This window comes from Poecilia mexicana, unplaced genomic scaffold (assembly GCF_051168715.1).
Source record: "Poecilia mexicana isolate PSO_F unplaced genomic scaffold, ASM5116871v1 scaffold_21, whole genome shotgun sequence".
In the NCBI taxonomy this organism is placed as follows: domain Eukaryota; kingdom Metazoa; phylum Chordata; class Actinopteri; order Cyprinodontiformes; family Poeciliidae; genus Poecilia; species Poecilia mexicana.
In genome coordinates, this window is record NW_028263390.1 from 3,385,457 (window position 1) to 3,412,676 (window position 27,220).

The 27,220-nt window shown below is 42.5% G+C and overlaps 1 protein-coding gene and 54 non-coding genes across 56 annotated transcripts in view; 54 read left to right on the top strand and 1 right to left on the bottom strand.

Annotated features, from left to right (window-relative positions):
- Positions 1 to 107: 107 nt before the first annotated feature.
- Positions 108 to 218, top strand: trnal-caa (transfer RNA leucine (anticodon CAA)). The gene is made up of 2 exons: positions 108 to 145; positions 173 to 218. It is a non-coding gene; the product is annotated as a tRNA-Leu (tRNA).
- A 247-nt stretch (positions 219 to 465) lies between these two features.
- On the top strand, positions 466 to 538 carry trnak-cuu (transfer RNA lysine (anticodon CUU)). Its single transcript has one exon. It is a non-coding gene; the product is annotated as a tRNA-Lys (tRNA).
- Positions 539 to 780: 242 nt separating this feature from the next.
- trnak-uuu (transfer RNA lysine (anticodon UUU)) lies at positions 781 to 853 on the top strand. Its single transcript has one exon. It is a non-coding gene; the product is annotated as a tRNA-Lys (tRNA).
- A 251-nt stretch (positions 854 to 1,104) lies between these two features.
- Positions 1,105 to 1,215, top strand: trnal-caa (transfer RNA leucine (anticodon CAA)). The gene is made up of 2 exons: positions 1,105 to 1,142; positions 1,170 to 1,215. It is a non-coding gene; the product is annotated as a tRNA-Leu (tRNA).
- A 251-nt stretch (positions 1,216 to 1,466) lies between these two features.
- trnak-cuu (transfer RNA lysine (anticodon CUU)) lies at positions 1,467 to 1,539 on the top strand. Its single transcript has one exon. It is a non-coding gene; the product is annotated as a tRNA-Lys (tRNA).
- A 242-nt stretch (positions 1,540 to 1,781) lies between these two features.
- trnak-cuu (transfer RNA lysine (anticodon CUU)) lies at positions 1,782 to 1,854 on the top strand. The gene has a single exon. It is a non-coding gene; the product is annotated as a tRNA-Lys (tRNA).
- Positions 1,855 to 2,094: 240 nt separating this feature from the next.
- trnak-uuu (transfer RNA lysine (anticodon UUU)) lies at positions 2,095 to 2,167 on the top strand. The gene has a single exon. It is a non-coding gene; the product is annotated as a tRNA-Lys (tRNA).
- Positions 2,168 to 2,418: 251 nt separating this feature from the next.
- On the top strand, positions 2,419 to 2,529 carry trnal-caa (transfer RNA leucine (anticodon CAA)). Its single transcript has 2 exons — positions 2,419 to 2,456; positions 2,484 to 2,529. It is a non-coding gene; the product is annotated as a tRNA-Leu (tRNA).
- A 251-nt stretch (positions 2,530 to 2,780) lies between these two features.
- Positions 2,781 to 2,853, top strand: trnak-cuu (transfer RNA lysine (anticodon CUU)). Its single transcript has one exon. It is a non-coding gene; the product is annotated as a tRNA-Lys (tRNA).
- A 242-nt stretch (positions 2,854 to 3,095) lies between these two features.
- Positions 3,096 to 3,168, top strand: trnak-uuu (transfer RNA lysine (anticodon UUU)). The gene has a single exon. It is a non-coding gene; the product is annotated as a tRNA-Lys (tRNA).
- Positions 3,169 to 3,428: 260 nt separating this feature from the next.
- Positions 3,429 to 3,539, top strand: trnal-caa (transfer RNA leucine (anticodon CAA)). Its single transcript has 2 exons — positions 3,429 to 3,466; positions 3,494 to 3,539. It is a non-coding gene; the product is annotated as a tRNA-Leu (tRNA).
- A 251-nt stretch (positions 3,540 to 3,790) lies between these two features.
- trnak-cuu (transfer RNA lysine (anticodon CUU)) lies at positions 3,791 to 3,863 on the top strand. Its single transcript has one exon. It is a non-coding gene; the product is annotated as a tRNA-Lys (tRNA).
- Positions 3,864 to 4,100: 237 nt separating this feature from the next.
- On the top strand, positions 4,101 to 4,173 carry trnak-uuu (transfer RNA lysine (anticodon UUU)). Its single transcript has one exon. It is a non-coding gene; the product is annotated as a tRNA-Lys (tRNA).
- Positions 4,174 to 4,434: 261 nt separating this feature from the next.
- On the top strand, positions 4,435 to 4,545 carry trnal-caa (transfer RNA leucine (anticodon CAA)). Its single transcript has 2 exons — positions 4,435 to 4,472; positions 4,500 to 4,545. It is a non-coding gene; the product is annotated as a tRNA-Leu (tRNA).
- Positions 4,546 to 4,792: 247 nt separating this feature from the next.
- Positions 4,793 to 4,865, top strand: trnak-cuu (transfer RNA lysine (anticodon CUU)). Its single transcript has one exon. It is a non-coding gene; the product is annotated as a tRNA-Lys (tRNA).
- Positions 4,866 to 5,107: 242 nt separating this feature from the next.
- Positions 5,108 to 5,180, top strand: trnak-uuu (transfer RNA lysine (anticodon UUU)). Its single transcript has one exon. It is a non-coding gene; the product is annotated as a tRNA-Lys (tRNA).
- A 251-nt stretch (positions 5,181 to 5,431) lies between these two features.
- Positions 5,432 to 5,542, top strand: trnal-caa (transfer RNA leucine (anticodon CAA)). The gene is made up of 2 exons: positions 5,432 to 5,469; positions 5,497 to 5,542. It is a non-coding gene; the product is annotated as a tRNA-Leu (tRNA).
- Positions 5,543 to 5,793: 251 nt separating this feature from the next.
- Positions 5,794 to 5,866, top strand: trnak-cuu (transfer RNA lysine (anticodon CUU)). The gene has a single exon. It is a non-coding gene; the product is annotated as a tRNA-Lys (tRNA).
- Positions 5,867 to 6,106: 240 nt separating this feature from the next.
- Positions 6,107 to 6,179, top strand: trnak-uuu (transfer RNA lysine (anticodon UUU)). The gene has a single exon. It is a non-coding gene; the product is annotated as a tRNA-Lys (tRNA).
- A 260-nt stretch (positions 6,180 to 6,439) lies between these two features.
- Positions 6,440 to 6,550, top strand: trnal-caa (transfer RNA leucine (anticodon CAA)). Its single transcript has 2 exons — positions 6,440 to 6,477; positions 6,505 to 6,550. It is a non-coding gene; the product is annotated as a tRNA-Leu (tRNA).
- A 251-nt stretch (positions 6,551 to 6,801) lies between these two features.
- trnak-cuu (transfer RNA lysine (anticodon CUU)) lies at positions 6,802 to 6,874 on the top strand. Its single transcript has one exon. It is a non-coding gene; the product is annotated as a tRNA-Lys (tRNA).
- Positions 6,875 to 7,116: 242 nt separating this feature from the next.
- Positions 7,117 to 7,189, top strand: trnak-uuu (transfer RNA lysine (anticodon UUU)). Its single transcript has one exon. It is a non-coding gene; the product is annotated as a tRNA-Lys (tRNA).
- A 261-nt stretch (positions 7,190 to 7,450) lies between these two features.
- Positions 7,451 to 7,561, top strand: trnal-caa (transfer RNA leucine (anticodon CAA)). The gene is made up of 2 exons: positions 7,451 to 7,488; positions 7,516 to 7,561. It is a non-coding gene; the product is annotated as a tRNA-Leu (tRNA).
- A 247-nt stretch (positions 7,562 to 7,808) lies between these two features.
- trnak-cuu (transfer RNA lysine (anticodon CUU)) lies at positions 7,809 to 7,881 on the top strand. Its single transcript has one exon. It is a non-coding gene; the product is annotated as a tRNA-Lys (tRNA).
- A 242-nt stretch (positions 7,882 to 8,123) lies between these two features.
- On the top strand, positions 8,124 to 8,196 carry trnak-uuu (transfer RNA lysine (anticodon UUU)). Its single transcript has one exon. It is a non-coding gene; the product is annotated as a tRNA-Lys (tRNA).
- A 251-nt stretch (positions 8,197 to 8,447) lies between these two features.
- trnal-caa (transfer RNA leucine (anticodon CAA)) lies at positions 8,448 to 8,558 on the top strand. The gene is made up of 2 exons: positions 8,448 to 8,485; positions 8,513 to 8,558. It is a non-coding gene; the product is annotated as a tRNA-Leu (tRNA).
- A 251-nt stretch (positions 8,559 to 8,809) lies between these two features.
- trnak-cuu (transfer RNA lysine (anticodon CUU)) lies at positions 8,810 to 8,882 on the top strand. The gene has a single exon. It is a non-coding gene; the product is annotated as a tRNA-Lys (tRNA).
- A 240-nt stretch (positions 8,883 to 9,122) lies between these two features.
- On the top strand, positions 9,123 to 9,195 carry trnak-uuu (transfer RNA lysine (anticodon UUU)). The gene has a single exon. It is a non-coding gene; the product is annotated as a tRNA-Lys (tRNA).
- A 260-nt stretch (positions 9,196 to 9,455) lies between these two features.
- Positions 9,456 to 9,566, top strand: trnal-caa (transfer RNA leucine (anticodon CAA)). The gene is made up of 2 exons: positions 9,456 to 9,493; positions 9,521 to 9,566. It is a non-coding gene; the product is annotated as a tRNA-Leu (tRNA).
- A 251-nt stretch (positions 9,567 to 9,817) lies between these two features.
- trnak-cuu (transfer RNA lysine (anticodon CUU)) lies at positions 9,818 to 9,890 on the top strand. Its single transcript has one exon. It is a non-coding gene; the product is annotated as a tRNA-Lys (tRNA).
- Positions 9,891 to 10,132: 242 nt separating this feature from the next.
- trnak-uuu (transfer RNA lysine (anticodon UUU)) lies at positions 10,133 to 10,205 on the top strand. Its single transcript has one exon. It is a non-coding gene; the product is annotated as a tRNA-Lys (tRNA).
- A 260-nt stretch (positions 10,206 to 10,465) lies between these two features.
- On the top strand, positions 10,466 to 10,576 carry trnal-caa (transfer RNA leucine (anticodon CAA)). The gene is made up of 2 exons: positions 10,466 to 10,503; positions 10,531 to 10,576. It is a non-coding gene; the product is annotated as a tRNA-Leu (tRNA).
- Positions 10,577 to 10,823: 247 nt separating this feature from the next.
- trnak-cuu (transfer RNA lysine (anticodon CUU)) lies at positions 10,824 to 10,896 on the top strand. The gene has a single exon. It is a non-coding gene; the product is annotated as a tRNA-Lys (tRNA).
- Positions 10,897 to 11,138: 242 nt separating this feature from the next.
- Positions 11,139 to 11,211, top strand: trnak-uuu (transfer RNA lysine (anticodon UUU)). Its single transcript has one exon. It is a non-coding gene; the product is annotated as a tRNA-Lys (tRNA).
- A 251-nt stretch (positions 11,212 to 11,462) lies between these two features.
- trnal-caa (transfer RNA leucine (anticodon CAA)) lies at positions 11,463 to 11,573 on the top strand. The gene is made up of 2 exons: positions 11,463 to 11,500; positions 11,528 to 11,573. It is a non-coding gene; the product is annotated as a tRNA-Leu (tRNA).
- A 251-nt stretch (positions 11,574 to 11,824) lies between these two features.
- Positions 11,825 to 11,897, top strand: trnak-cuu (transfer RNA lysine (anticodon CUU)). The gene has a single exon. It is a non-coding gene; the product is annotated as a tRNA-Lys (tRNA).
- Positions 11,898 to 12,139: 242 nt separating this feature from the next.
- Positions 12,140 to 12,212, top strand: trnak-uuu (transfer RNA lysine (anticodon UUU)). Its single transcript has one exon. It is a non-coding gene; the product is annotated as a tRNA-Lys (tRNA).
- Positions 12,213 to 12,463: 251 nt separating this feature from the next.
- Positions 12,464 to 12,574, top strand: trnal-caa (transfer RNA leucine (anticodon CAA)). Its single transcript has 2 exons — positions 12,464 to 12,501; positions 12,529 to 12,574. It is a non-coding gene; the product is annotated as a tRNA-Leu (tRNA).
- A 251-nt stretch (positions 12,575 to 12,825) lies between these two features.
- Positions 12,826 to 12,898, top strand: trnak-cuu (transfer RNA lysine (anticodon CUU)). The gene has a single exon. It is a non-coding gene; the product is annotated as a tRNA-Lys (tRNA).
- A 239-nt stretch (positions 12,899 to 13,137) lies between these two features.
- Positions 13,138 to 13,210, top strand: trnak-uuu (transfer RNA lysine (anticodon UUU)). The gene has a single exon. It is a non-coding gene; the product is annotated as a tRNA-Lys (tRNA).
- A 251-nt stretch (positions 13,211 to 13,461) lies between these two features.
- trnal-caa (transfer RNA leucine (anticodon CAA)) lies at positions 13,462 to 13,572 on the top strand. The gene is made up of 2 exons: positions 13,462 to 13,499; positions 13,527 to 13,572. It is a non-coding gene; the product is annotated as a tRNA-Leu (tRNA).
- Positions 13,573 to 13,823: 251 nt separating this feature from the next.
- trnak-cuu (transfer RNA lysine (anticodon CUU)) lies at positions 13,824 to 13,896 on the top strand. The gene has a single exon. It is a non-coding gene; the product is annotated as a tRNA-Lys (tRNA).
- A 239-nt stretch (positions 13,897 to 14,135) lies between these two features.
- Positions 14,136 to 14,208, top strand: trnak-uuu (transfer RNA lysine (anticodon UUU)). The gene has a single exon. It is a non-coding gene; the product is annotated as a tRNA-Lys (tRNA).
- A 613-nt stretch (positions 14,209 to 14,821) lies between these two features.
- trnak-cuu (transfer RNA lysine (anticodon CUU)) lies at positions 14,822 to 14,894 on the top strand. Its single transcript has one exon. It is a non-coding gene; the product is annotated as a tRNA-Lys (tRNA).
- Positions 14,895 to 15,131: 237 nt separating this feature from the next.
- On the top strand, positions 15,132 to 15,204 carry trnak-uuu (transfer RNA lysine (anticodon UUU)). The gene has a single exon. It is a non-coding gene; the product is annotated as a tRNA-Lys (tRNA).
- A 261-nt stretch (positions 15,205 to 15,465) lies between these two features.
- trnal-caa (transfer RNA leucine (anticodon CAA)) lies at positions 15,466 to 15,576 on the top strand. Its single transcript has 2 exons — positions 15,466 to 15,503; positions 15,531 to 15,576. It is a non-coding gene; the product is annotated as a tRNA-Leu (tRNA).
- A 251-nt stretch (positions 15,577 to 15,827) lies between these two features.
- trnak-cuu (transfer RNA lysine (anticodon CUU)) lies at positions 15,828 to 15,900 on the top strand. Its single transcript has one exon. It is a non-coding gene; the product is annotated as a tRNA-Lys (tRNA).
- A 242-nt stretch (positions 15,901 to 16,142) lies between these two features.
- On the top strand, positions 16,143 to 16,215 carry trnak-uuu (transfer RNA lysine (anticodon UUU)). Its single transcript has one exon. It is a non-coding gene; the product is annotated as a tRNA-Lys (tRNA).
- A 251-nt stretch (positions 16,216 to 16,466) lies between these two features.
- Positions 16,467 to 16,577, top strand: trnal-caa (transfer RNA leucine (anticodon CAA)). Its single transcript has 2 exons — positions 16,467 to 16,504; positions 16,532 to 16,577. It is a non-coding gene; the product is annotated as a tRNA-Leu (tRNA).
- Positions 16,578 to 16,828: 251 nt separating this feature from the next.
- Positions 16,829 to 16,901, top strand: trnak-cuu (transfer RNA lysine (anticodon CUU)). The gene has a single exon. It is a non-coding gene; the product is annotated as a tRNA-Lys (tRNA).
- A 240-nt stretch (positions 16,902 to 17,141) lies between these two features.
- Positions 17,142 to 17,214, top strand: trnak-uuu (transfer RNA lysine (anticodon UUU)). Its single transcript has one exon. It is a non-coding gene; the product is annotated as a tRNA-Lys (tRNA).
- A 251-nt stretch (positions 17,215 to 17,465) lies between these two features.
- On the top strand, positions 17,466 to 17,576 carry trnal-caa (transfer RNA leucine (anticodon CAA)). The gene is made up of 2 exons: positions 17,466 to 17,503; positions 17,531 to 17,576. It is a non-coding gene; the product is annotated as a tRNA-Leu (tRNA).
- Positions 17,577 to 17,827: 251 nt separating this feature from the next.
- trnak-cuu (transfer RNA lysine (anticodon CUU)) lies at positions 17,828 to 17,900 on the top strand. Its single transcript has one exon. It is a non-coding gene; the product is annotated as a tRNA-Lys (tRNA).
- A 237-nt stretch (positions 17,901 to 18,137) lies between these two features.
- trnak-uuu (transfer RNA lysine (anticodon UUU)) lies at positions 18,138 to 18,210 on the top strand. Its single transcript has one exon. It is a non-coding gene; the product is annotated as a tRNA-Lys (tRNA).
- A 1,007-nt stretch (positions 18,211 to 19,217) lies between these two features.
- The window catches only part of cd2ap (CD2-associated protein), a 53,054-nt gene continuing 45,051 nt past the window's right edge, over positions 19,218 to 27,220 (bottom strand). The window contains exons 15-19 of one of the 2 annotated variants that reach the window (XM_088002180.1): positions 27,077 to 27,192; positions 25,927 to 26,010; positions 24,785 to 24,990; positions 24,576 to 24,639; positions 19,218 to 21,828 (exon numbers count right to left, since the gene is read on the bottom strand). In XM_088002180.1, the coding sequence (XP_087858306.1) occupies positions 21,787 to 21,828; positions 24,576 to 24,639; positions 24,785 to 24,990; positions 25,927 to 26,010; positions 27,077 to 27,192 (512 nt within the window). In that variant the 3' untranslated portion in view covers positions 19,218 to 21,786. Of the gene's footprint in view, positions 21,829 to 24,575; positions 24,640 to 24,784; positions 24,991 to 25,926; positions 26,011 to 27,076; positions 27,196 to 27,220 lie in introns of both variants that reach the window. The other variant, XM_088002179.1, reaches the window with a different exon arrangement.

Sequence of the window (27,220 nt, forward strand, 5' to 3'; positions counted from 1 at the left end):
TGGCCAAAAATATCAGCAGTGTTTTCTTGTAGAGCTCAAAGTACATTAAATAAGCCCTCAAGTTCAGGCCCAGTTACTTTGTACCTTGTAAGGGAACAGCAACACAGGTCAGGATGGCCGAGCGGTCGAAGGCGCCAGACTCAAGGCTTTACCCCTTACTTCCTGGAGAGGTTTCTGGTCTCCTGATGGAGGCGTGGGTTCGAATCCCACTCCTGACTTATTTGATTGATCTCTAGAGCAAATTTCACAGTGAGTCAAGTCTTTCTTTGTACGTGCCGTGGCAAAATTGATTGTGCTTTCCATGTGCACAAGATTCTTTTTTGGTCTGACAGCATTTAATATTTCACGTAAGACCAGTTATACGGAAAACCTCAGCAGAATGCCGATCTAAATCGGCGCCCCTTATGTAGCTACGGAATCAAGTTTGCCTGCATTAGAGCTGTCGAATGAGCAGTTCAGCACCAAGCCCGGCTAGCTCAGTCGGTAGAGCATGAGACTCTTAATCTCAGGGTCGTGGGTTCGAGCCCCACGTTGGGCGTTTTTAAGTTGACATTATGTTCTTGATGGGGGTATGTGGCACAGCACTTGGTGAACTGTTGTAGTAATTCCATCAACCTAGTTGAAAGACTTGCTGTTGTGTTTGCATGCTATTGATAGAGGCCTACATGTACTCATAACACATTGGCCAAAAGTATCGTCAGTTTTATGTTGTAGCATATGACAAACTAGTGATTCAACCTTCTCTGCATTGGTGCTGGCGAATGAATAGTTTGTCATCGAGCCCAGCTAGCTCAGTTGGTAGAGCATGAGACTTTTAATCTCAGGGTCGTGGGTTCGAGCCCCACGTTGGGCATTTCTAAGTTGGCTTTATGTTCTTGTTAGGGGTATGTGGCACAGCACTTGGTGAACTGTTGTAGTAATTCCATCAACCTAGTTGAAAGACTTGCTGTCATGTTTGAATGCTATGGATAGAGGCCTTTATGTACTCTTAGCATCTTGGCCAAAAATATCAGCAGTGTTTTCTTGTAGAGCTCAAAGTACATTAAATAAGCCCTCAAGTTCAGGCCCAGTTACTTTGTACCTTGTAAGGGAACAGCAACACAGGTCAGGATGGCCGAGCGGTCGAAGGCGCCAGACTCAAGGCATTACCCCTTACTTCCTGGAGAGGTTTCTGGTCTCCTGATGGAGGCGTGGGTTCGAATCCCACTCCTGACATATTTATTTGATTGATCTCTAGAGCAAATTTCACGGTGAGTCAAGTCTTTCTTTGTACGTGCCGTGGCAAAATTGATTGTGCTTTCCATGTGCACAAGATTCTTTTTTGGTCTGACAGCATTTAATATTTCACGTAAGACCAGTTATACGGAAAACCTCAGCAAAATGCCGATCTAAATCGGCGCCCCTTATGTAGCTACGGAATCAAGTTTGCCTGCATTAGAGCTGTCGAATGAGCAGTTCAGCACCAAGCCTGGCTAGCTCAGTCGGTAGAGCATAAGACTCTTAATCTCAGGGTCGTGGGTTTGAGCCCCACATTGGGCATTTTCAAATTGACATTATGTTCTTGATGGGGGTATGTGGCACAGCACTTGGTGAACTGTTGTAGTAATTCCATCAACCTAGTTGAAAGACTTGCTGTTGTGTTTGCATGCTATTGATAGAGGCCTACATGTACTCATAACACATTGGCCAAAAGTATCGTCAGTTTTATGTTGTAGCATATGACAAACTAGTGATTCAACCTTCTCTGCATTGGTGCTGGCGAATGAATAGGTTGTCATCGAGCCCAGCTAGCTCAGTTGGTAGAGCATAAGACTCTTAATCTCAGGGTCGTGGGTTCGAGCCCCACATTGGGCGTTTTTAAGTTGACATTATGTTCTTGATGGGGGTATGTGGCACAGCACTTGGTGAACTGTTGTAGTAATTCCATCAACCTAGTTGAAAGACTTGCTGTTGTGTTTGCATGCTATTGATAGAGGCCTACATGTACTCATAACACATTGGCCAAAAGTATCGTCAGTTTTATGTTGTAGCATGACAAACTAGTGATTCAACCTTCTCTGCATTGGTGCTGGCGAATGATTAGTTTGTCATCGAGCCCAGCTAGCTCAGTTGGTAGAGCATGAGACTTTTAATCTCAGGGTCGTGGGTTCGAGCCCCACGTTGGGCATTTCTAAGTTGGCTTTATGTTCTTGTTAGGGGTATGTGGCACAGCACTTGGTGAACTGTTGTAGTAATTCCATCAACCTAGTTGAAAGACTTGCTGTCATGTTTGAATGCTATTGATAGAGGCCTTTATGTACTCTTAGCATCTTGGCCAAAAATATCAGCAGTGTTTTCTTGTAGAGCTCAAAGTACATTAAATAAGCCCTCAAGTTCAGGCCCAGTTACTTTGTACCTTGTAAGGGAACAGCAACACAGGTCAGGATGGCCGAGCGGTCGAAGGCGCCAGACTCAAGGCTTTACCCCTTACTTCCTGGAGAGGTTTCTGGTCTCCTGATGGAGGCGTGTGTTCAAATCCCACTCCTGACATATTTATTTGATTGATCTCTAGAGCAAATTTCACGGTGAGTCAAGTCTTTCTGTGTACGTGCCGTGGCAAAATTGATTGTGCTTTCCATGTGCACAAGATTCTTTTTTGGTCTGACAGTATTTAATATTTCACGTAAGACCAGTTATACGGAAAACCTCAGCAGAATGCCGATCTACATCGGCGCCACTTATGTAGCTACGGAATCAAGTTTGCCTGCATTAGTGCTGGCGAATGAGCAGTTTGGCACCAAGCCTGGCTAGCTCAGTCGGTAGAGCATAAGACTCTTAATCTCAGGGTCGTGGGTTCGAGCCCCATGTTGGGCGTTTTTAAGTTGACATTATGTTCTTGATGGGGGTATGTGGCACAGCACTTGGTGAACTGTTGTAGTAATTCCATCAACCTAGTTGAAAGACTTGCTGTTGTGTTTGCATGCTATTGATAGAGGCCTACATGTACTCATAACACATTGGCCAAAAGTATCGTCAGTTTTATGTTGTAGCATATGACAAACTAGTGATTCAACCTTCTCTGCATTGGTGCTGGCGAATGAATAGGTTGTCATCGAGCCCAGCTAGCTCAGTTGGTAGAGCATGAGACTTTTAATCTCAGGGTCGTGGGTTCAAGTCCCACGTTGGGTGTTTCTAAGTTGGCTTTATGTTCTTGTTGGGGTATGTGGCACAGCACATACCCGCAACAACTGAACTGTTGTAGTAATTCCATCAACCTAGTTGAAAGACTTGCTGTCATGTTTGAATGCTATTGATAGAGGCCTATAGTTACTCGTAGCATCTTGGCCAAAAATATCAGCAGTGTTTTCTTGTAGAGCTCAAAGTACATTAAATAAGCCCTCAAGTTCAGGCCCAGTTCCTTTGTACCTTGTAAGGGAACAGCAACACAGGTCAGGATGGCCGAGCGGTCGAAGGCGCCAGACTCAAGGCATTACTCCTTACTTCCTGGAGAGGTTTCTGGTCTCCTGATGGAGGCGTGGGTTCGAATCCCACTCCTGACATATTTATTTGATTGATCTCTAGAGCAAATTTCACGGTGAGTCAAGTCTTTCTTTGTACGTGCCGTGGCAAAATTGATTGTGCTTTCCATGTGCACAAGATTCTTTTTTGGTCTGACAGCATTTAATATTTCACGTAAGACCAGTTATACGGAAAACCTCAGCAGAATGCCGATCTAAATCGGCGCCCCTTATGTAGCTACGGAATCAAGTTTGCCTGCATTAGAGCTGTCGAATGAGCAGTTCAGCACCAAGCCCGGCTAGCTCAGTCGGTAGAGCATGAGACTCTTAATCTCAGGGTCGTGGGTTCGAGCCCCACGTTGGGCGTTTTTAAGTTGACATTATGTTCTTGATGGGGGTATGTGGCACAGCACTTGGTGAACTGTTGTAGTAATTCCATCAACCTAGTTGAAAGACTTGCTGTGTTTGCATGCTATTGATAGAGGCCTACATGTACTCATAACACATTGGCCAAAAGTATCGTCAGTTTTATGTTGTAGCATGACAAACTAGTGATTCAACCTTCTCTGCATTGGTGCTGGCGAATGAATAGTTTGTCATCGAGCCCAGCTAGCTCAGTTGGTAGAGCATGAGACTTTTAATCTCAGGGTCGTGGGTTCAAGTCCCACATTGGGTGTTTCTAAGTTGGCTTTATGTTCTTGTTGGCGGTATGTGGCACAGCACATACCCCCAACAACTGAACTGTTGTAGTAATTCCATCAACCTAGTTGAAAGACTTGCTGTCATGTTTGAATGCTATGGATAGAGGCCTTTATGTACTCTTAGCATCTTGGCCAAAAATATCAGCAGTGTTTTCTTGTAGAGCTCAAAGTACATTAAATAAGCCCTCAAGTTCAGGCCCAGTTACTTTGTACCTTGTAAGGGAACAGCAACACAGGTCAGGATGGCCGAGCGGTCGAAGGCGCCAGACTCAAGGCTTTACCCCTTACTTCCTGGAGAGGTTTCTGGTCTCCTGATGGAGGCGTGGGTTCGAATCCCACTCCTGACTTATTTGATTGATCTCTAGAGCAAATTTCACAGTGAGTCAAGTCTTTCTTTGTACGTGCCGTGGCAAAATTGATTGTGCTTTCCATGTGCACAAGATTCTTTTTTGGTCTGACAGCATTTAATATTTCACGTAAGACCAGTTATACGGAAAACCTCAGCAGAATGCCGATCTAAATCGGCGCCCCTTATGTAGCTACGGAATCAAGTTTGCCTGCATTAGAGCTGTCGAATGAGCAGTTCAGCACCAAGCCCGGCTAGCTCAGTCGGTAGAGCATGAGACTCTTAATCTCAGGGTCGTGGGTTCGAGCCCCACGTTGGGCGTTTTTAAGTTGACATTATGTTCTTGATGGGGGTATGTGGCACAGCACTTGGTGAACTGTTGTAGTAATTCCATCAACCTAGTTGAAAGACTTGCTGTTGTGTTTGCATGCTATTGATAGAGGCCTACATGTACTCATAACACATTGGCCAAAAGTATCGTCAGTTTTATGTTGTAGCATATGACAAACTAGTGATTCAACCTTCTCTGCATTGGTGCTGGCGAATGAATAGTTTGTCATCGAGCCCAGCTAGCTCAGTTGGTAGAGCATGAGACTTTTAATCTCAGGGTCGTGGGTTCGAGCCCCACGTTGGGCATTTCTAAGTTGGCTTTATGTTCTTGTTAGGGGTATGTGGCACAGCACTTGGTGAACTGTTGTAGTAATTCCATCAACCTAGTTGAAAGACTTGCTGTCATGTTTGAATGCTATGGATAGAGGCCTTTATGTACTCTTAGCATCTTGGCCAAAAATATCAGCAGTGTTTTCTTGTAGAGCTCAAAGTACATTAAATAAGCCCTCAAGTTCAGGCCCAGTTACTTTGTACCTTGTAAGGGAACAGCAACACAGGTCAGGATGGCCGAGCGGTCGAAGGCGCCAGACTCAAGGCATTACCCCTTACTTCCTGGAGAGGTTTCTGGTCTCCTGATGGAGGCGTGGGTTCGAATCCCACTCCTGACATATTTATTTGATTGATCTCTAGAGCAAATTTCACGGTGAGTCAAGTCTTTCTTTGTACGTGCCGTGGCAAAATTGATTGTGCTTTCCATGTGCACAAGATTCTTTTTTGGTCTGACAGCATTTAATATTTCACGTAAGACCAGTTATACGGAAAACCTCAGCAAAATGCCGATCTAAATCGGCGCCCCTTATGTAGCTACGGAATCAAGTTTGCCTGCATTAGAGCTGTCGAATGAGCAGTTCAGCACCAAGCCTGGCTAGCTCAGTCGGTAGAGCATAAGACTCTTAATCTCAGGGTCGTGGGTTTGAGCCCCACATTGGGCATTTTCAAATTGACATTATGTTCTTGATGGGGGTATGTGGCACAGCACTTGGTGAACTGTTGTAGTAATTCCATCAACCTAGTTGAAAGACTTGCTGTTGTGTTTGCATGCTATTGATAGAGGCCTACATGTACTCATAACACATTGGCCAAAAGTATCGTCAGTTTTATGTTGTAGCATGACAAACTAGTGATTCAACCTTCTCTGCATTGGTGCTGGCGAATGAATAGGTTGTCATCGAGCCCAGCTAGCTCAGTTGGTAGAGCATGAGACTTTTAATCTCAGGGTCGTGGGTTCAAGTCCCACGTTGGGTGTTTCTAAGTTGGCTTTATGTTCTTGTTGGGGTATGTGGCACAGCACATACCCGCAACAACTGAACTGTTGTAGTAATTCCATCAACCTAGTTGAAAGACTTGCTGTCATGTTTGAATGCTATTGATAGAGGCCTATAGTTACTCGTAGCATCTTGGCCAAAAATATCAGCAGTGTTTTCTTGTAGAGCTCAAAGTACATTAAATAAGCCCTCAAGTTCAGGCCCAGTTCCTTTGTACCTTGTAAGGGAACAGCAACACAGGTCAGGATGGCCGAGCGGTCGAAGGCGCCAGACTCAAGGCATTACTCCTTACTTCCTGGAGAGGTTTCTGGTCTCCTGATGGAGGCGTGGGTTCGAATCCCACTCCTGACATATTTATTTGATTGATCTCTAGAGCAAATTTCACGGTGAGTCAAGTCTTTCTTTGTACGTGCCGTGGCAAAATTGATTGTGCTTTCCATGTGCACAAGATTCTTTTTTGGTCTGACAGCATTTAATATTTCACGTAAGACCAGTTATACGGAAAACCTCAGCAGAATGCCGATCTAAATCGGCGCCCCTTATGTAGCTACGGAATCAAGTTTGCCTGCATTAGAGCTGTCGAATGAGCAGTTCAGCACCAAGCCCGGCTAGCTCAGTCGGTAGAGCATGAGACTCTTAATCTCAGGGTCGTGGGTTCAAGCCCCACGTTGGGTGTTTTTAAGTTGACATTATGTTCTTGATGGGGGTATGTGGCACAGCACTTGGTGAACTGTTGTAGTAATTCCATCAACCTAGTTGAAAGACTTGCTGTTGTGTTTGCATGCTATTGATAGAGGCCTACATGTACTCATAACACATTGGCCAAAAGTATCGTCAGTTTTATGTTGTAGCATATGACAAACTAGTGATTCAACCTTCTCTGCATTGGTGCTGGCGAATGAATAGTTTGTCATCGAGCCCAGCTAGCTCAGTTGGTAGAGCATGAGACTTTTAATCTCAGGGTCGTGGGTTCAAGTCCCACATTGGGTGTTTCTAAGTTGGCTTTATGTTCTTGTTGGCGGTATGTGGCACAGCACATACCCCCAACAACTGAACTGTTGTAGTAATTCCATCAACCTAGTTGAAAGACTTGCTGTCATGTTTGAATGCTATGGATAGAGGCCTTTATGTACTCTTAGCATCTTGGCCAAAAATATCAGCAGTGTTTTCTTGTAGAGCTCAAAGTACATTAAATAAGCCCTCAAGTTCAGGCCCAGTTACTTTGTACCTTGTAAGGGAACAGCAACACAGGTCAGGATGGCCGAGCGGTCGAAGGCGCCAGACTCAAGGCTTTACCCCTTACTTCCTGGAGAGGTTTCTGGTCTCCTGATGGAGGCGTGGGTTCGAATCCCACTCCTGACTTATTTGATTGATCTCTAGAGCAAATTTCACAGTGAGTCAAGTCTTTCTTTGTACGTGCCGTGGCAAAATTGATTGTGCTTTCCATGTGCACAAGATTCTTTTTTGGTCTGACAGCATTTAATATTTCACGTAAGACCAGTTATACGGAAAACCTCAGCAGAATGCCGATCTAAATCGGCGCCCCTTATGTAGCTACGGAATCAAGTTTGCCTGCATTAGAGCTGTCGAATGAGCAGTTCAGCACCAAGCCCGGCTAGCTCAGTCGGTAGAGCATGAGACTCTTAATCTCAGGGTCGTGGGTTCGAGCCCCACGTTGGGCGTTTTTAAGTTGACATTATGTTCTTGATGGGGGTATGTGGCACAGCACTTGGTGAACTGTTGTAGTAATTCCATCAACCTAGTTGAAAGACTTGCTGTTGTGTTTGCATGCTATTGATAGAGGCCTACATGTACTCATAACACATTGGCCAAAAGTATCGTCAGTTTTATGTTGTAGCATATGACAAACTAGTGATTCAACCTTCTCTGCATTGGTGCTGGCGAATGAATAGTTTGTCATCGAGCCCAGCTAGCTCAGTTGGTAGAGCATGAGACTTTTAATCTCAGGGTCGTGGGTTCGAGCCCCACGTTGGGCATTTCTAAGTTGGCTTTATGTTCTTGTTAGGGGTATGTGGCACAGCACTTGGTGAACTGTTGTAGTAATTCCATCAACCTAGTTGAAAGACTTGCTGTCATGTTTGAATGCTATGGATAGAGGCCTTTATGTACTCTTAGCATCTTGGCCAAAAATATCAGCAGTGTTTTCTTGTAGAGCTCAAAGTACATTAAATAAGCCCTCAAGTTCAGGCCCAGTTACTTTGTACCTTGTAAGGGAACAGCAACACAGGTCAGGATGGCCGAGCGGTCGAAGGCGCCAGACTCAAGGCATTACCCCTTACTTCCTGGAGAGGTTTCTGGTCTCCTGATGGAGGCGTGGGTTCGAATCCCACTCCTGACATATTTATTTGATTGATCTCTAGAGCAAATTTCACGGTGAGTCAAGTCTTTCTTTGTACGTGCCGTGGCAAAATTGATTGTGCTTTCCATGTGCACAAGATTCTTTTTTGGTCTGACAGCATTTAATATTTCACGTAAGACCAGTTATACGGAAAACCTCAGCAAAATGCCGATCTAAATCGGCGCCCCTTATGTAGCTACGGAATCAAGTTTGCCTGCATTAGAGCTGTCGAATGAGCAGTTCAGCACCAAGCCTGGCTAGCTCAGTCGGTAGAGCATAAGACTCTTAATCTCAGGGTCGTGGGTTTGAGCCCCACATTGGGCATTTTCAAATTGACATTATGTTCTTGATGGGGGTATGTGGCACAGCACTTGGTGAACTGTTGTAGTAATTCCATCAACCTAGTTGAAAGACTTGCTGTTGTGTTTGCATGCTATTGATAGAGGCCTACATGTACTCATAACACATTGGCCAAAAGTATCGTCAGTTTTATGTTGTAGCATGACAAACTAGTGATTCAACCTTCTCTGCATTGGTGCTGGCGAATGAATAGGTTGTCATCGAGCCCAGCTAGCTCAGTTGGTAGAGCATGAGACTTTTAATCTCAGGGTCGTGGGTTCAAGTCCCACGTTGGGTGTTTCTAAGTTGGCTTTATGTTCTTGTTGGGGTATGTGGCACAGCACATACCCGCAACAACTGAACTGTTGTAGTAATTCCATCAACCTAGTTGAAAGACTTGCTGTCATGTTTGAATGCTATTGATAGAGGCCTATAGTTACTCGTAGCATCTTGGCCAAAAATATCAGCAGTGTTTTCTTGTAGAGCTCAAAGTACATTAAATAAGCCCTCAAGTTCAGGCCCAGTTCCTTTGTACCTTGTAAGGGAACAGCAACACAGGTCAGGATGGCCGAGCGGTCGAAGGCGCCAGACTCAAGGCATTACTCCTTACTTCCTGGAGAGGTTTCTGGTCTCCTGATGGAGGCGTGGGTTCGAATCCCACTCCTGACATATTTATTTGATTGATCTCTAGAGCAAATTTCACGGTGAGTCAAGTCTTTCTTTGTACGTGCCGTGGCAAAATTGATTGTGCTTTCCATGTGCACAAGATTCTTTTTTGGTCTGACAGCATTTAATATTTCACGTAAGACCAGTTATACGGAAAACCTCAGCAGAATGCCGATCTAAATCGGCGCCCCTTATGTAGCTACGGAATCAAGTTTGCCTGCATTAGAGCTGTCGAATGAGCAGTTCAGCACCAAGCCCGGCTAGCTCAGTCGGTAGAGCATGAGACTCTTAATCTCAGGGTCGTGGGTTCAAGCCCCACGTTGGGTGTTTTTAAGTTGACATTATGTTCTTGATGGGGGTATGTGGCACAGCACTTGGTGAACTGTTGTAGTAATTCCATCAACCTAGTTGAAAGACTTGCTGTTGTGTTTGCATGCTATTGATAGAGGCCTACATGTACTCATAACACATTGGCCAAAAGTATCGTCAGTTTTATGTTGTAGCATATGACAAACTAGTGATTCAACCTTCTCTGCATTGGTGCTGGCGAATGAATAGTTTGTCATCGAGCCCAGCTAGCTCAGTTGGTAGAGCATGAGACTTTTAATCTCAGGGTCGTGGGTTCAAGTCCCACATTGGGTGTTTCTAAGTTGGCTTTATGTTCTTGTTGGCGGTATGTGGCACAGCACATACCCCCAACAACTGAACTGTTGTAGTAATTCCATCAACCTAGTTGAAAGACTTGCTGTCATGTTTGAATGCTATGGATAGAGGCCTTTATGTACTCTTAGCATCTTGGCCAAAAATATCAGCAGTGTTTTCTTGTAGAGCTCAAAGTACATTAATAAGCCCTCAAGTTCAGGCCCAGTTACTTTGTACCTTGTAAGGGAACAGCAACACAGGTCAGGATGGCCGAGCGGTCGAAGGCGCCAGACTCAAGGCTTTACCCCTTACTTCCTGGAGAGGTTTCTGGTCTCCTGATGGAGGCGTGGGTTCGAATCCCACTCCTGACTTATTTGATTGATCTCTAGAGCAAATTTCACAGTGAGTCAAGTCTTTCTTTGTACGTGCCGTGGCAAAATTGATTGTGCTTTCCATGTGCACAAGATTCTTTTTTGGTCTGACAGCATTTAATATTTCACGTAAGACCAGTTATACGGAAAACCTCAGCAGAATGCCGATCTAAATCGGCGCCCCTTATGTAGCTACGGAATCAAGTTTGCCTGCATTAGAGCTGTCGAATGAGCAGTTCAGCACCAAGCCCGGCTAGCTCAGTCGGTAGAGCATGAGACTCTTAATCTCAGGGTCGTGGGTTCGAGCCCCACGTTGGGCGTTTTTAAGTTGACATTATGTTCTTGATGGGGGTATGTGGCACAGCACTTGGTGAACTGTTGTAGTAATTCCATCAACCTAGTTGAAAGACTTGCTGTTGTGTTTGCATGCTATTGATAGAGGCCTACATGTACTCATAACACATTGGCCAAAAGTATCGTCAGTTTTATGTTGTAGCATATGACAAACTAGTGATTCAACCTTCTCTGCATTGGTGCTGGCGAATGAATAGTTTGTCATCGAGCCCAGCTAGCTCAGTTGGTAGAGCATGAGACTTTTAATCTCAGGGTCGTGGGTTCGAGCCCCACGTTGGGCATTTCTAAGTTGGCTTTATGTTCTTGTTAGGGGTATGTGGCACAGCACTTGGTGAACTGTTGTAGTAATTCCATCAACCTAGTTGAAAGACTTGCTGTCATGTTTGAATGCTATGGATAGAGGCCTTTATGTACTCTTAGCATCTTGGCCAAAAATATCAGCAGTGTTTTCTTGTAGAGCTCAAAGTACATTAAATAAGCCCTCAAGTTCAGGCCCAGTTACTTTGTACCTTGTAAGGGAACAGCAACACAGGTCAGGATGGCCGAGCGGTCGAAGGCGCCAGACTCAAGGCATTACCCCTTACTTCCTGGAGAGGTTTCTGGTCTCCTGATGGAGGCGTGGGTTCGAATCCCACTCCTGACATATTTATTTGATTGATCTCTAGAGCAAATTTCACGGTGAGTCAAGTCTTTCTTTGTACGTGCCGTGGCAAAATTGATTGTGCTTTCCATGTGCACAAGATTCTTTTTTGGTCTGACAGCATTTAATATTTCACGTAAGACCAGTTATACGGAAAACCTCAGCAAAATGCCGATCTAAATCGGCGCCCCTTATGTAGCTACGGAATCAAGTTTGCCTGCATTAGAGCTGTCGAATGAGCAGTTCAGCACCAAGCCCGGCTAGCTCAGTCGGTAGAGCATGAGACTCTTAATCTCAGGGTCGTGGGTTCGAGCCCCACGTTGGGCGTTTTTAAGTTGACATTATGTTCTTGATGGGGGTATGTGGCACAGCACTTGGTGAACTGTTGTAGTAATTCCATCAACCTAGTTGAAAGACTTGCTGTTGTGTTTGCATGCTATTGATAGAGGCCTACATGTACTCATAACACATTGGCCAAAAGTATCGTCAGTTTTATGTTGTAGCATATGACAAACTAGTGATTCAACCTTCTCTGCATTGGTGCTGGCGAATGAATAGTTTGTCATCAAGCCCAGCTAGCTCAGTTGGTAGAGCATGAGACTTTTAATCTCAGGGTCGTGGGTTCAAGCCCCACGTTGGGCATTTCTAAGTTGGCTTTATGTTCTTGTTAGGGGTATGTGGCACAGCACTTGGTGAACTGTTGTAGTAATTCCATCAACCTAGTTGAAAGACTTGCTGTCATGTTTGAATGCTATGGATAGAGGCCTTTATGTACTCTTAGCATCTTGGCCAAAAATATCAGCAGTGTTTTCTTGTAGAGCTCAAAGTACATTAAATAAGCCCTCAAGTTCAGGCCCAGTTACTTTGTACCTTGTAAGGGAACAGCAACACAGGTCAGGATGGCCGAGCGGTCGAAGGCGCCAGACTCAAGGCATTACCCCTTACTTCCTGGAGAGGTTTCTGGTCTCCTGATGGAGGCGTGGGTTCAAATCCCTCTCTTGACATATTTATTTGATTGATCTCTAGAGCAAATTTCACGGTGAGTCAAGTCTTTCTTTGTACGTGCCGTGGCAAAATTGATTGTGCTTTCCATGTGCAAAAGATTCTTTTTTGGTCTGACAGCATTTAATATTTCACGTAAGACCAGTTATACGGAAAACCTCAGCAGAATGCCGATCTAAATCGGCGCCCCTTATGTAGCTACGGAATCAAGTTTGCCTGCATTAGAGCTGTCGAATGAGCAGTTCAGCACCAAGCCCGGCTAGCTCAGTCGGTAGAGCATGAGACTCTTAATCTCAGGGTCGTGGGTTCGAGCCCCACATTGGGCGTTTTTAAGTTGACATTATGTTCTTGATGGGGGTATGTGGCACAGCACTTGGTGAACTGTTGTAGTAATTCCATCAACCTAGTTGAAAGACTTGCTGTGTTTGCATGCTATTGATAGAGGCCTACATGTACTCATAACACATTGGCCAAAAGTATCGTCAGTTTTATGTTGTAGCATATGACAAACTAGTGATTCAACCTTCTCTGCATTGGTGCTGGCGAATGAATAGTTTGTCATCAAGCCCAGCTAGCTCAGTTGGTAGAGCATGAGACTTTTAATCTCAGGGTCGTGGGTTCGAGCCCCACGTTGGGCATTTCTAAGTTGGCTTTATGTTCTTGTTAGGGGTATGTGGCACAGCACTTGGTGAACTGTTGTAGTAATTCCATCAACCTAGTTGAAAGACTTGCTGTCATGTTTGAATGCTATGGATAGAGGCCTTTATGTACTCTTAGCATCTTGGCCAAAAATATCAGCAGTGTTTTCTTGTAGAGCTCAAAGTACATTAAATAAGCCCTCAAGTTCAGGCCCAGTTACTTTGTACCTTTTAAGGGAACAGCAACACAGGTCAGGATGGCCGAGCGGTTGAAGGCGCCAGACTCAAGGCATTACCCCTTACTTCCTGGAGAGGTTTCTGGTCTCCTGATGGAGGCGTGGGTTCGAATCCCACTCCTGACATATTTATTTGATTGATCTCTAGAGCAAATTTCACGGTGAGTCAAGTCTTTCTTTGTACGTGCCGTGGCAAAATTGATTGTGCTTTCCATGTGCACAAGATTCTTTTTTGGTCTGACAGCATTTAATATTTCACGTAAGACCAGTTATACGGAAAACCTCAGCAGAATGCCGATCTAAATCGGCGCCCCTTATGTAGCTACGGAATCAAGTTTGCCTGCATTAGAGCTGTCGAATGAGCAGTTCAGCACCAAGCCCGGCTAGCTCAGTCGGTAGAGCATGAGACTCTTAATCTCAGGGTCGTGGGTTCGAGCCCCACGTTGGGCGTTTTTAAGTTGACATTATGTTCTTGATGGGGGTATGTGGCACAGCACTTGAACTGTTGTAGTAATTCCATCAACCTAGTTGAAAGACTTGCTGTTGTGTTTGCATGCTATTGATAGAGGCCTACATGTACTCATAACACATTGGCCAAAAGTATCGTCAGTTTTATGTTGTAGCATATGACAAACTAGTGATTCAACCTTCTCTGCATTGGTGCTGGCGAATGAATAGTTTGTCATCGAGCCCAGCTAGCTCAGTTGGTAGAGCATGAGACTTTTAATCTCAGGGTCGTGGGTTCGAGCCCCACGTTGGGCATTTCTAAGTTGGCTTTATGTTCTTGTTAGGGGTATGTGGCACAGCACTTGGTGAACTGTTGTAGTAATTCCATCAACCTAGTTGAAAGACTTGCTGTCATGTTTGAATGCTATGGATAGAGGCCTTTATGTACTCTTAGCATCTTGGCCAAAAATATCAGCAGTGTTTTCTTGTAGAGCTCAAAGTACATTAAATAAGCCCTCAAGTTCAGGCCCAGTTACTTTGTACCTTGTAAGGGAACAGCAACACAGGTCAGGATGGCCGAGCAGTCGAAGGCGCCACACTCAAGGCATTACCCCTTACTTCCTGGAGAGGTTTCTGGTCTCCTGATGGAGGCGTGGGTTCAAATCCCACTCTTGACATATTTATTTGATTGATCTCTAGAGCAAATTTCACGGTGAGTCAAGTCTTTCTTTGTACGTGCCGTGGCAAAATTGATTGTGCTTTCCATGTGCACAAGATTCTTTTTTGGTCTGACAGCATTTAATATTTCACGTAAGACCAGTTATACGGAAAACCTCAGCAGAATGCCGATCTAAATCGGCGCCCCTTATGTAGCTACGGAATCAAGTTTGCCTGCATTAGAGCTGTCGAATGAGCAGTTCAGCACCAAGCCCGGCTAGCTCAGTCGGTAGAGCATGAGACTCTTAATCTCAGGGTCGTGGGTTCGAGCCCCACGTTGGGCGTTTTTAAGTTGACATTATGTTCTTGATGGGGGTATGTGGCACAGCACTTGGTGAACTGTTGTAGTAATTCCATCAACCTAGTTGAAAGACTTGCTGTGTTTGCATGCTATTGATAGAGGCCTACATGTACTCATAACACATTGGCCAAAAGTATCGTCAGTTTTATGTTGTAGCATGACAAACTAGTGATTCAACCTTCTCTGCATTGGTGCTGGCGAATGAATAGTTTGTCATCGAGCCCAGCTAGCTCAGTTGGTAGAGCATGAGACTTTTAATCTCAGGGTCATGGGTTCAAGTCCCACGTTGGGTGTTTCTAAGTTGGCTTTATGTTCTTGTTGGCGGTATGTGGCACAGCACATACCCCCAACAACTGACCTGTTGTAGTAATTCCATCAACCTAGTTGAAAGACTTGCTGTCATGTTTGAATGCTATGGATAGAGGCCTTTATGTACTCTTAGCATCTTGGCCAAAAATATCAGCAGTGTTTTCTTGTAGAGCTCAAAGTACATTAAATAAGCCCTCAAGTTCAGGCCCAGTTACTTTGTACCTTGTAAGGGAACAGAAACATAGGTCAGGATGGCCGAGCGGTTGAAGGCGCCAGACTCAAGGCATTACCCCTTACTTCCTGGAGAGGTTTCTGGTCTCCTGATGGAGGAGTGGGTTCAAATCCCACTCCTGACATATTTATTTGATTGATCTCTAGAGCAAATTTCACGGTGAGTCAAGTCTTTCTTTGTACGTGCCGTGGCAAAATTGATTGTGCTTTCCATGTGCACAAGATTCTTTTTTGGTCTGACAGCATTTAATATTTCACGTAAGACCAGTTATACGGAAAACCTCAGCAGAATGCCGATCTAAATCGGCGCCCCTTATGTAGCTACGGAATCAAGTTTGCCTGCATTAGAGCTGTCGAATGAGCAGTTCAGCACCAAGCCCGGCTAGCTCAGTCGGTATAGCATGAGACTCTTAATCTCAGGGTCGTGGGTTCGAGCCCCACGTTGGGCGTTTTTAAGTTGACATTATGTTCTTGATGGGGGTATGTGGCACAGCACTTGGTGAACTGTTGTAGTAATTCCATCAACCTAGTTGAAAGACTTGTTGTTGTGTTTGCATGCTATTGATAGAGGCCTACATGTACTCATAACACATTGGCCAAAAGTATCGTCAGTTTTATGTTGTAGCATATGACAAACTAGTGATTCAACCTTCTCTGCATTGGTGCTGGCGAATGAATAGTTTGTCATCGAGCCCAGCTAGCTCAGTTGGTAGAGCATGAGACTTTTAATCTCAGGGTCGTGGGTTCGAGCCCCACGTTGGGCATTTCTAAGTTGGCTTTATGTTCTTGTTAGGGGTATGTGGCACAGCACTTGGTGAACTGTTGTAGTAATTCCATCAACCTAGTTGAAAGACTTGCTGTCATGTTTGAATGCTATGGATAGAGGCCTTTATGTACTCTTAGCATCTTGGCCAAAAATATCAGCAGTGTTTTCTTGTAGAGCTCAAAGTACATTAAATAAGCCCTCAAGTTCAGGCCCAGTTACTTTGTACCTTGTAAGGGAACAGCAACACAGGTCAGGATGGCCGAGCGGTCGAAGGCGCCAGACTCAAGGCATTACCCCTTACTTCCTGGAGAGGTTTCTGGTCTCCTGATGGAGGCGTGGGTTCGAATCCCACTCCTGACATATTTATTTGATTGATCTCTAGAGCAAATTTCACGGTGAGTCAAGTCTTTCTTTGTACGTGCCGTGGCAAAATTGATTGTGCTTTCCATGTGCACAAGATTCTTTTTTGGTCTGACAGCATTTAATATTTCACGTAAGACCAGTTATACGGAAAACCTCAGCAGAATGCCGATCTAAATCGGCGCCCCTTATGTAGCTACGGAATCAAGTTTGCCTGCATTAGAGCTGTCGAATGAGCAGTTCAGCACCAAGCCCGGCTAGCTCAGTCGGTAGAGCATGAGACTCTTAATCTCAGGGTCGTGGGTTCGAGCCCCACGTTGGGCGTTTTTAAGTTGACATTATGTTCTTGATAGGGGTATGTGGCACAGCACTTGGTGAACTGTTGTAGTAATTCCATCAACCTAGTTGAAAGACTTGCTGTTGTGTTTGCATGCTATTGATAGAGGCCTACATGTACTCATAACACATTGGCCAAAAGTATCGTCAGTTTTATGTTGTAGCATGACAAACTAGTGATTCAACCTTCTCTGCATTGGTGCTGGCGAATGAATAGTTTGTCATCAAGCCCAGCTAGCTCAGTTGGTAGAGCATGAGACTTTTAATCTCAGGGTCGTGGGTTCGAGCCCCACGTTGGGCATTTCTAAGTTGGCTTTATGTTCTTGTTAGGGGTATGTGGCACAGCACTTGGTGAACTGTTGTAGTAATTCCATCAACCTAGTTGAAAGACTTGCTGTCATGTTTGAATGCTATGGATAGAGGCCTTTATGTACTCTTAGCATCTTGGCCAAAAATATCAGCAGTGTTTTCTTGTAGAGCTCAAAGTACATTAAATAAGCCCTCAAGTTCAGGCCCAGTTACTTTGTACCTTGTAAGGGAACAGCAACACAGGTCAGGATGGCCGAGCGGTCGAAGGCGCCAGACTCAAGGCATTACCCCTTACTTCCTGGAGAGGTTTCTGGTCTCCTGATGGAGGCGTGGGTTCGAATCCCACTCTTGACATATTTATTTGATTGATCTCTAGAGCAAATTTCACGGTGAGTCAAGTCTTTCTTTGTACGTGCCGTGGCAAAATTGATTGTGCTTTCCATGTGCACAAGATTCTTTTTTGGTCTGACAGCATTTAATATTTCACGTAAGACCAGTTATACGGAAAACCTCAGCAGAATGCCGATCTAAATCGGCGCCCCTTATGTAGCTACGGAATCAAGTTTGCCTGCATTAGAGCTGTCGAATGAGCAGTTCAGCACCAAGCCCGGCTAGCTCAGTCGGTAGAGCATGAGACTCTTAATCTCAGGGTCGTGGGTTCGAGCCCCACGTTGGGCGTTTTTAAGTTGACATTATGTTCTTGATGGGGGTATGTGGCACAGCACTTGGTGAACTGTTGTAGTAATTCCATCAACCTAGTTGAAAGACTTGCTGTGTTTGCATGCTATTGATAGAGGCCTACATGTACTCATAACACATTGGCCAAAAGTATCATCAGTTTTATGTTGTAGCATGACAAACTAGTGATTCAACCTTCTCTGCATTGGTGCTGGCGAATGAATAGTTTGTCATCGAGCCCAGCTAGCTCAGTTGGTAGAGCATGAGACTTTTAATCTCAGGGTCGTGGGTTCAAGTCCCACGTTGGGTGTTTCTAAGTTGACTTTATGTTCTTGATGGGGGTATGTGGCACAGCACTTGGTGAACTGTTGTAGTAATTCCATCAACCTAGTTGAAATACTTGCTGTTGTGTTTGCATGCTATTGATAGAGGCCTACATGTACTCATAACACATTGGCCAAAAGTATCGTCAGTTTTATGTTGTAGCATATGACAAACTAGTGATTCAACCTTCTCTGCATTGGTGTCAACTGAACTGTTGTAGTAATTCCATCAACCTAGTTGAAAGACTTGCTGTCATGTTTGAATGCTATTGATAAGAGGCCTTTATGTACTCTTAGCATCTTGGCCAAAAATATCAGCAGTGTTTTCTTGTAGAACTCAAAGTACATTAAATAAGCCCTCAAGTTCAGGCCCAGTTCCTTTGTACCTTGTAAGCGAACAGCAACACAGGTCAGGATGGCCGAGTGGTTGAAGGCGCCAGACTCAAGGCTTTACCCCTGACTTCCTGGAGAGGTTTCTGGTCTCCTGATGGAGGTGTGGGTTCAAATCCCACTCAAGAAATTTTTTATTTGATGTTTTGGCCAAAGTGCTTTGAGCACTTTGGCACAAAATATCAGCAGTGTTTTCTTGTAGTAACGCAAGTATATTGAATAAGCCCTGAGGTTTATGTTATATTAGAGCTCTGTGGTGCATTAGTTTATCAGTCCATCTTCATAAAGATGTTTTTTTCTGTTCAAAATAAACCCCAAGTCTAGATTTACTTGTATCACGTTGATGCATCCAAAATAATAGACTTTCTTTATATCATAAGGGGTCCAAGAGTGCTAAAATAACCTCCAGTTCAAACAGCAGATCAGATGCCATAAATGCTGAAACACATGACTCAATATATTTTCTCAGAAACTCCCTGCCAGTGTTTAAAGTCGATACTTTTCACTCAATATTTCAAATGAGATTTCGTGCATGAAAATACCTGGAGGACCCAAGTCCGTGAAAATCTGACATGCAACCTAACAAAATCAAGAGGAGTCTGGACAGGAAATAGAGATGATATTTATTCATTTCTGCAAAGAATCTCAGCTCATGCAAAGATACAACTTCTGTAAACGGAATTTGCTGGGACATGACAATAGAGGGTGCAGATTGCTTATTTTCCTTGTGTCAAACAGTGGAATGTATAACAAGTGTAAGTTAGTTTTCTGTTCCAGCAGTAAATTAGAGCTGCAGAATAACTCACCCCAAAAATCACAGATTCTCTTTTCCAAGTCATATTGTTATTCTTTTTCCAGTTGTGTTGCACAAAATTGTTTACTGGCAGGGACTTTTGCATTGCATGGCTGAACTGTGTGGGGTCAGACTTCACTTGGTTATAAAGCACTCCAGAGAGCATAATTCTGAGTTCAAAATAAAGTAACACTTTAAGACAGCTGTGAAATTTTACAAGAAGAAACATTTTACTTGAGAATGATAAAGATTAAAAATCACACCGTGAGTATTTGGAGCAAAATAACTCAATATCTGATTACATGGGTCTGGATTTTCTATTCCCAGCCTTGGACTCACAAATTTTATTAAAAGAAAAAGTTTTTGCAAAGATTTGTCATCATGTTAATCTGACATTTGAACAGCAGTGGAGTACAAAGTAATTCACAGGCAACTAGAATTTTCTTTAGACATTTTCATTAGACATGGCCCAGTTTATTGCAAAGACAGTAAACCCTAACATTTACCCTTTTCACAACTGCTGGCCAGCTAGCTGAAAAAACTTTCCTACCTCTGGAAACATTTCTGGTCACAAAAATAATCAAATTCTATGGGTTACATTATAATTGTATTGATAAGCTGTATTAATTTAGTGGAAGTGGATCATCTTGCTCCTTGAACTGAAAGTCACAAGGTATATTTCTTGATTCGCGTGTGGGGTTTATTTTGGTATATTTTCAGTCACAGCCTGATTCCCTCATCCAGGGATTCAGGCTGTGATTTAAATTTTCATGTTAGGTTTATTTTGTAAAATGATTCTTATTCACCAGTACCTCAGTGAAAACAATGGAAATGCTTAAAATTGTATTTTTGACAGAAATCATCAGAATTTGGCAATTTCAGCTCAGACTGGCGGGTCCAAAACAAAACAAAAAAAAAAGAATTTTGTTTCTCCGTTTATTAAAAATGTTCCAAAAATTAAGAATTTCCCCCTGATCTAAGATCTCCTAGACATTTGCTTTGACATACAAATGGAGATAATCTTGTTGGATTCAAAACTAGCATCCCACTAGACAGTCAAGAGCACAGTTTGCTTCCATCCCATGTTGTATATTTCTCAGAACATTGGGGGTAAAAAAAAAAAGTGTGAAAATTAAAAATTGGAAGGTCAGACCTTTAAGAAAAACTAGAAATCTGCATCGGCCATGGGGGGAAAAAAGCCTAATTCACTAATTTCACAGTTTGTTTTCCAGAAAAACTGAAAAAAGAAAAAAGTTTGATCACTCCTCCTGATTTCTAAAAAGGAAGAGAAACAAAGTGGGAGAATCATTCCTAGAATCAATCTATCTTCAGGCCGAGATGAGTGTCCACACACCAAAGTAGAATGTGGGAGGAGCCACCAGCAGCTGAAATCACCCAGCAGGAAGACAAGAGTCCATTCAGATCAGATGATTCCCTTTGAATCAAAGAGATGAGCGGTGCAGCAGCCATGTTGAAAAGACATTCCAACACCTTCTTTATTCTTTCCAGCTTTGCATGAGATTTTTTTTGCATGTCTGTGTCATATATATTTATATATTATAGCTATTAGAACAATCCCAGTGAAAGAGTGACAAAAATAGAAGAGACCAGCACAGAAAAAGGCCCAATATATATAATTTGACAAGTCCATCGATTTAAAAATATACATATACAATAATCATGCTGCAAATCTTCCAGATCCCATTTTAAACATTTAATATACTTTTTTGTTGTTTTGTTGTTTAAACAGGCACAGTAGTGTTACCCTGGATAGAAATGTTAGAAAACATATAAAAAAACAGAAGAAGAAAAAATCATAAAGCTCCACAGCCACAAAGAGGCAGCTGCCGTTAGAAGAAAGAAATCATTCGAATCCCAAGATGTTAACTCAAATCAAACATCTCATGCAATCTTGCTTAAGAACAATGGAATTATGTGTGCAGCATAAAACAATGAGAGAAAGGAAGTTAGATGAGGAGAGGCAGCCCCTGCTTTGTACAGAGTCAGTAGTACTGAGAGCAAACCTCGTCACCGCGGAAATGAGCGGAGAGCAGGAGAGGCTGAACCGTCCAGCACAGTAGTTTGAAGTAAGGCCTCGTTTTTTTTTTCTATTTTTGTGTTGGCAAATTAACAAAAATCCAAAAGAGAGAGAAACATACAACTGTCATTTAATTACACCTAGCTTGAAAAAAAAAAGATATGTGCAAAAAGTTGTACAAATATAGGAAGAGTTTGTTTTTGAAGATTGCTGAGGAAGGTGGTTTGTGGTGTCCACCTTCTCTTCATTCGTCCAGCCGCCAGTCCACCATCTCCTTCTCTCCTTCCTCCTCGGCAGACTGGCAGCTGAGCTTGAGGCTGGCTGTTGATGGGACACGACGCTTCACGTTGACTGGATGGCCTTCTTTAGGTTCTCTACCTCGATCTGATAGGAAGACAACAAAACAAACTCAGGATTCTAACTCTCTCTTTGGGAGTTGTATGGCTACTGAAGCCCACATAGACTCCAACTGTAGAGTAAACCCTGCTGAAAGAACTCAATAGTTGTTCTAAATGTGCAGATATACCACTGTCAGGTTTCATTCTGAATGATTCTTCTTAATGCATGGTTTTTTTTTTTCGTATATGTATTGCTTGACATATTGAAGTGAATGTCCTTTCCTATCATATTTTCATTACAGTATAACTCGTTTGTTTTGATCTATGACCTCTATTTTGGATTTGTCTATTTTTGGAGTTACTTTTATTGTGAATTTATTTTGCTGTCTATTTATGCTATGTGTTTTTAGTTATGTTCAATGAGTAGACCCCAGGAAGAGTAGATGCAGTGAATTGCAACTAACAAAGATCCAATTACAAAAAAAGGACAGAATCATGCAGCTTCCCTGCTTTAAAGACTTTTCAATTAGAAGCTACACTGTTCTGTGTGGACGTCGTTACTGAGAGAACGAGACTAAAAATGAGCTATTTTTCATTTTAGATGTTTAAAATGAAGTCAAAGGAAGGCAATGAAAAGGAGACTAATTTCTGTAACATGACCAGAACATGTCTGCTTAATTCAGGGATTTAGGACTTTTCAGAGTACAGCAAAAATTATTTGTTGTCCTTTTCTGCTTTCAGCCTCTCTGCTGTGAAACATTGTGAACTTTGAACTGTTTACAGCTGTTTACAAATCTTATAGTTCTTCTGTACTTCTTTGGGGAACAAACTTAATAGACCCCTGTGTTTGTAACGCTAGAAACTACAGCCAAGCCTTTCATGAGAACATCATTGCAAGTCCAGTGATTGAGTTTTGTGATGCATCAACCAGGTGACTGTGGCTCATTGGGTAGAGTAGTTATCTTACAACCAGTAGGTTGTAGGTTCAATTCCAGCGCTTAGCCACAAAGGAGCTGCTGATCTGAAGGTTGGTGTATAATATGTTTGAAAAGTTAGAGGGTGTGATTGACAGGGTAAGACCCTCTCCTTGGCTCTAATTGGTTGTTTTGACCAGGTGCAGTGTATTAGGGGGAGCTCAATTTTTTTCTCACACTTTATCAGTCTTTGTGTTATTCCGTCAGGATATAGTGACAGTTATTTAAATTTTTATTTTACATTTACATACTGCAGCATGAAATGAATATTTATGGATATTTTATTTAGTTGTCAGAATATTAAATTTTTACACTGCCAAAAAACGATTTCTACTTTATTAGCTTCTACCCATTCTCTAACATCCACAAGTAGAGTTTGACAGACTCCATGTAATGCATCGACATATTGGTGAGCATTTTTTTTTTTATTTCTGATTTCCCACAGATAATGACGACCAAAAGCCCTGTTAAAATTAGCTGCTGTGACAAACATTCAGCAACCGCCGTTTCCTTCAAACGATCTAAACTTTTGGAAGCTGTGAGGAAGCCTCTTTTTTTGCAGAAGTCTCCATTTGTAGTGGGAAAAAGCCGAACATCTCTGACATGCCGCAGCGTGCTGTGCCTGTGATCCACAGACTGTTATCCCTGCTGTGAAGCATAGCAGCTGAGGCATCCTGCTGACTTCAGTGGAAGACATTAGGCAGGAGCGTAGGCAGTACCTGAGCTGATTTACAAAAACTGACAAACCAACGCACTGTTGTTTAGAGCAACTAAAGAATTGTTTTCTCAATATATGTTCTAATGGGGTTTTTGGAGGAAATGAAGAAAAACTGACGATCAGAAATTACACTTCAAAGTCCTTCAATGCATAGCAAACGATGATATAAAATCCTGATATAAGCATATTGTATCTTTTTTTGTTTTACATACCTGAAATACTGCCAAACTGATGAACTTTCCTCTTTTATCCACAGTTTTCATTCAAAGCCATTGTTTTATTTTTAAGCATTTACGAGGCACAGTGGAGGATTCCTTACAAGTAGGGAAGTAGGATTAAATAAGCCTTTATTTCTTCCTTCTCCCTTTTGAACATGTTATGTTGACATTGCTCTTTATGTTGACTGTTGTTTTACTTTGGCTTGGTTTATTTAGTTAATTTTGTTTTTCCTCTTTCTGTTTTTCCCATGCCCAAAATCACAAAAAATGCAAAATGCAAAGCCTTTCCTCTGCCTACATCCCCCAGAATGCTATGGGGTTCCAGCTCAGAGTTCAATGAATATTCTATATACTGAACGTTGAATATTCTATCAGATGTACTATTTATTGATAATGATCACTTATCTATCATGATATATTGTGTCCAGCCCTAGACGAGGCTTTAAACAAATCTACTAGAGATTATTGCTAAAGTGAAAACTGAATTATTTAACTGAGCTCAGATTCATAAAGTTATCCAAACTGTAGGAATATGTGTTTTGGAAGCTATGAACAGCTATGTTGTTTATAAATTAATACCAAATTTTGTTGAATGGTTGTCATGGAGATTAAAGGATTTCTCAAACATGCATAAAAATCAAGGCAACTCCAGGTATGTTTTTTTGATGAGGGAATAAGATGATGTAAAACTGAAAAAAGGTTGATTTCACATGACGCTGCCCCTTAGTGCCCATCAACGTATTCTTACCGCTTGAACTCTGTCTCAATATAAATTCAAACGTAGATGTGTTGTATTGGGATTTTAACGTGTCAATATTTGTTGAAAGTGGCGGCCTAATGAACACAGACAGCTCAGCGTGTGTCTGGGAGGAAGCGGTGCTACCTGCAGGGCCACGCGCTTCACTCGCTCCTCATCCAGGTCTCGCCGCAGCTCCGTGATCTCTTTCCTGGAAACAGACACACACCGGCAAGGGTCAGCAAACTTTCTGCTGCTGACGGCGTTTCAAACAGCTTAGACTGCTGAGTATGAAGAATGTCAATTGAATGACTCTGAAACCTGCTTGACGTTCGGATTGACACTTGCTGTCTTACATTTGCTGGGCTTTTAGGAGCTCCACAGACAGCAGCAGGTCTTTTATTTGGCTTTTCAGCTCATCCTGCTGGGCGCTCTGCTCCACCATCTCCAGATGGGCTCTGCTGTTCTGGGAGATGCTGACATCCAAGCCGGCAGCGGCGGCAGGGCCCGGCTTGGGTTCAGTGAAACCAGGCCGGTGGGGTGGCGGAGACTGGTTGGAAGGCTATAGATGGAAAAACAACAGGAGCAGAAGACTTTACTGTACTGTAGATACTTGTATCAAGCTCAGAATGACAATTTTGTGCTGGTAGAGAAGAATTTCTGGTTTCACCTGTGTAAAATACAGTTCTAGCAGGGATGGTCTGCTTACTTTTTTCCACCACACCACTTAGGTGCATCAAAGCCTGTCACAAATAGGAATGCACTCATCTATTTTTTTCCACTTCCGACACAGATACAGATATCTGAGGTCTAGTATACCGATTCAAAACATCACTGAATTGACTTAAAACATTTATTTAAAAGAAAAAAAAAAATCAAGCATAAATGTACTGAGTTACAAATGTATTCGAGAAGTCTACACCAGTGCAGCACAATAAAATAAACCAATATCTTCACAAGCTTAGTCAAACATGTAACAACACAACTTTAATTTGTTCAGTCAGTGCAATTAGCAGTAAAACAGCCTTGATTGATTAGTTGTTTACTGCAGCAGGCTTTGGTACATCTATATGCATGCATATGGATAGTAAAGATGCAACAATATGACATCATTATTTTGTACAATAATGGTAATTCATTTTAGAACAATTTATGAAGATGTGTTGAACTACATCCATTAAAAATCTTTTTATGAGCAAAATTAATGCACAAGGAGCCAATTTTATTATTCTGGACATAAAAGGTCATTTTTCCCAGAGGGGCTGTAACTAATGATTATTCTATGAATTGGTTATTCTGCTGACTATCTGCATCCACATGTCTGTTGATGTTGTGTTCAATAGAAGAGTTTTTTCTCATCTTAAATTCAAAATGTATATATGTTTGTTCTATTATCAAATGGCCCTTTGTTGAGTCTGTACACTCCAGATAAGGATTAATCAATAGTTAATTATTCCAATTATTGAATTATCATGATTGATTAAACTTAACAAGTTACCTTTTTGTGTTCTGTTGGCTTGGGTTTGGCACTTTCCTCCTCATCGACCTTGAAGACTTTCTCAGCACTCACTTCCTTTGTAGGCTGCAAGTAGACATTTATTCAAATATTAAGTGACATTAATGTGTTTTTTTTTTCTTTCTTGAAAACTGAAACAGAAATAAAGAAAGTTCATGCCAGGAGTTTCCCTAAAGCCATCCAAGACTGAACTCGGGTTACTTTTAAAATGATCGGTTCCAGCAACAGACTAAATGTCTTACCTTACTTCATAAAAAAGAAGAAATACTGAGATCCTCTTTGAAGCTACATTAGTATTAATGTGATACTGATGTAAAGATATAAATAAACAGCAGGCTGTGTGTTCTTTGAGGTCATTTACTCCTAGACTCAAACCCAGATCAGACTCAAATGTTAATAAGTCTCATCTATAACTACTTGGGTTCTTTAAAGCATGGCTTACTGTTGATTTATTTCAGGTCACCACGGCGATGAGCACGCAGGTGAAGTTTGAGCCAGAAACTTACTGTCAGATAATCCATTATTAACGATGTTTCTGCTTTATTATTTCTGGGCTTCACTCTCTGTCCATTCCACTAAAAATATTGAGCCAACTTTGAGACAGATTGATTGCAGAGGGGTATTCAACCTGTGGTGATGGGAAGTGACTGTGGCAGACTTTAAAGTTCATTTCGGGAGGAGATAATGATGAGAAATGGTAAATCATTCAGCCTTTCTCTGTGAAAGACCAACAAAAATTGGGCAGAATTGTGAAGTGGAAGGAAGACAAAATAGTTTTCAACATTTATAAAGAAAAATATGGAAAGTAAAACTGACTTGGCAAAGTTTGCACATCTAGAAAGTGAAATGTTTGTGTGTGACATTAGGCCAAATGTAGAGCGTTTGACCACACATTCTCAACTGGATTTAGGTTTAAACTTTGAAGTTCGTCCATCACACAAAATTCCAACATAAACACATTAAAGTTGATTCTTTTGATGTAAAACATTTTTACAAGCATTACGATTTGTGTGTTCTTGTGCAAATGTTACAAAATCACTTTCTACCTCAACTTGTGCAAAAAGTCACCACTTCATTTTCTGTTTGAGCTGTTTGATCAAAGTGTCTGAATGGTTATGTCAGAGTATCTCACCGACTGTCCTCCGGCAAACTGTCCAGGGAGCCTCCTGCCAGTTACCTTTGGTCTGGAAGTGGTTAGGTGGGAGAGCTTCTCTGACGCAGATGACAATTCATCAAAACTCATCAGATCTTCTGGGGGTGGGGGGAGTAAAAGTGG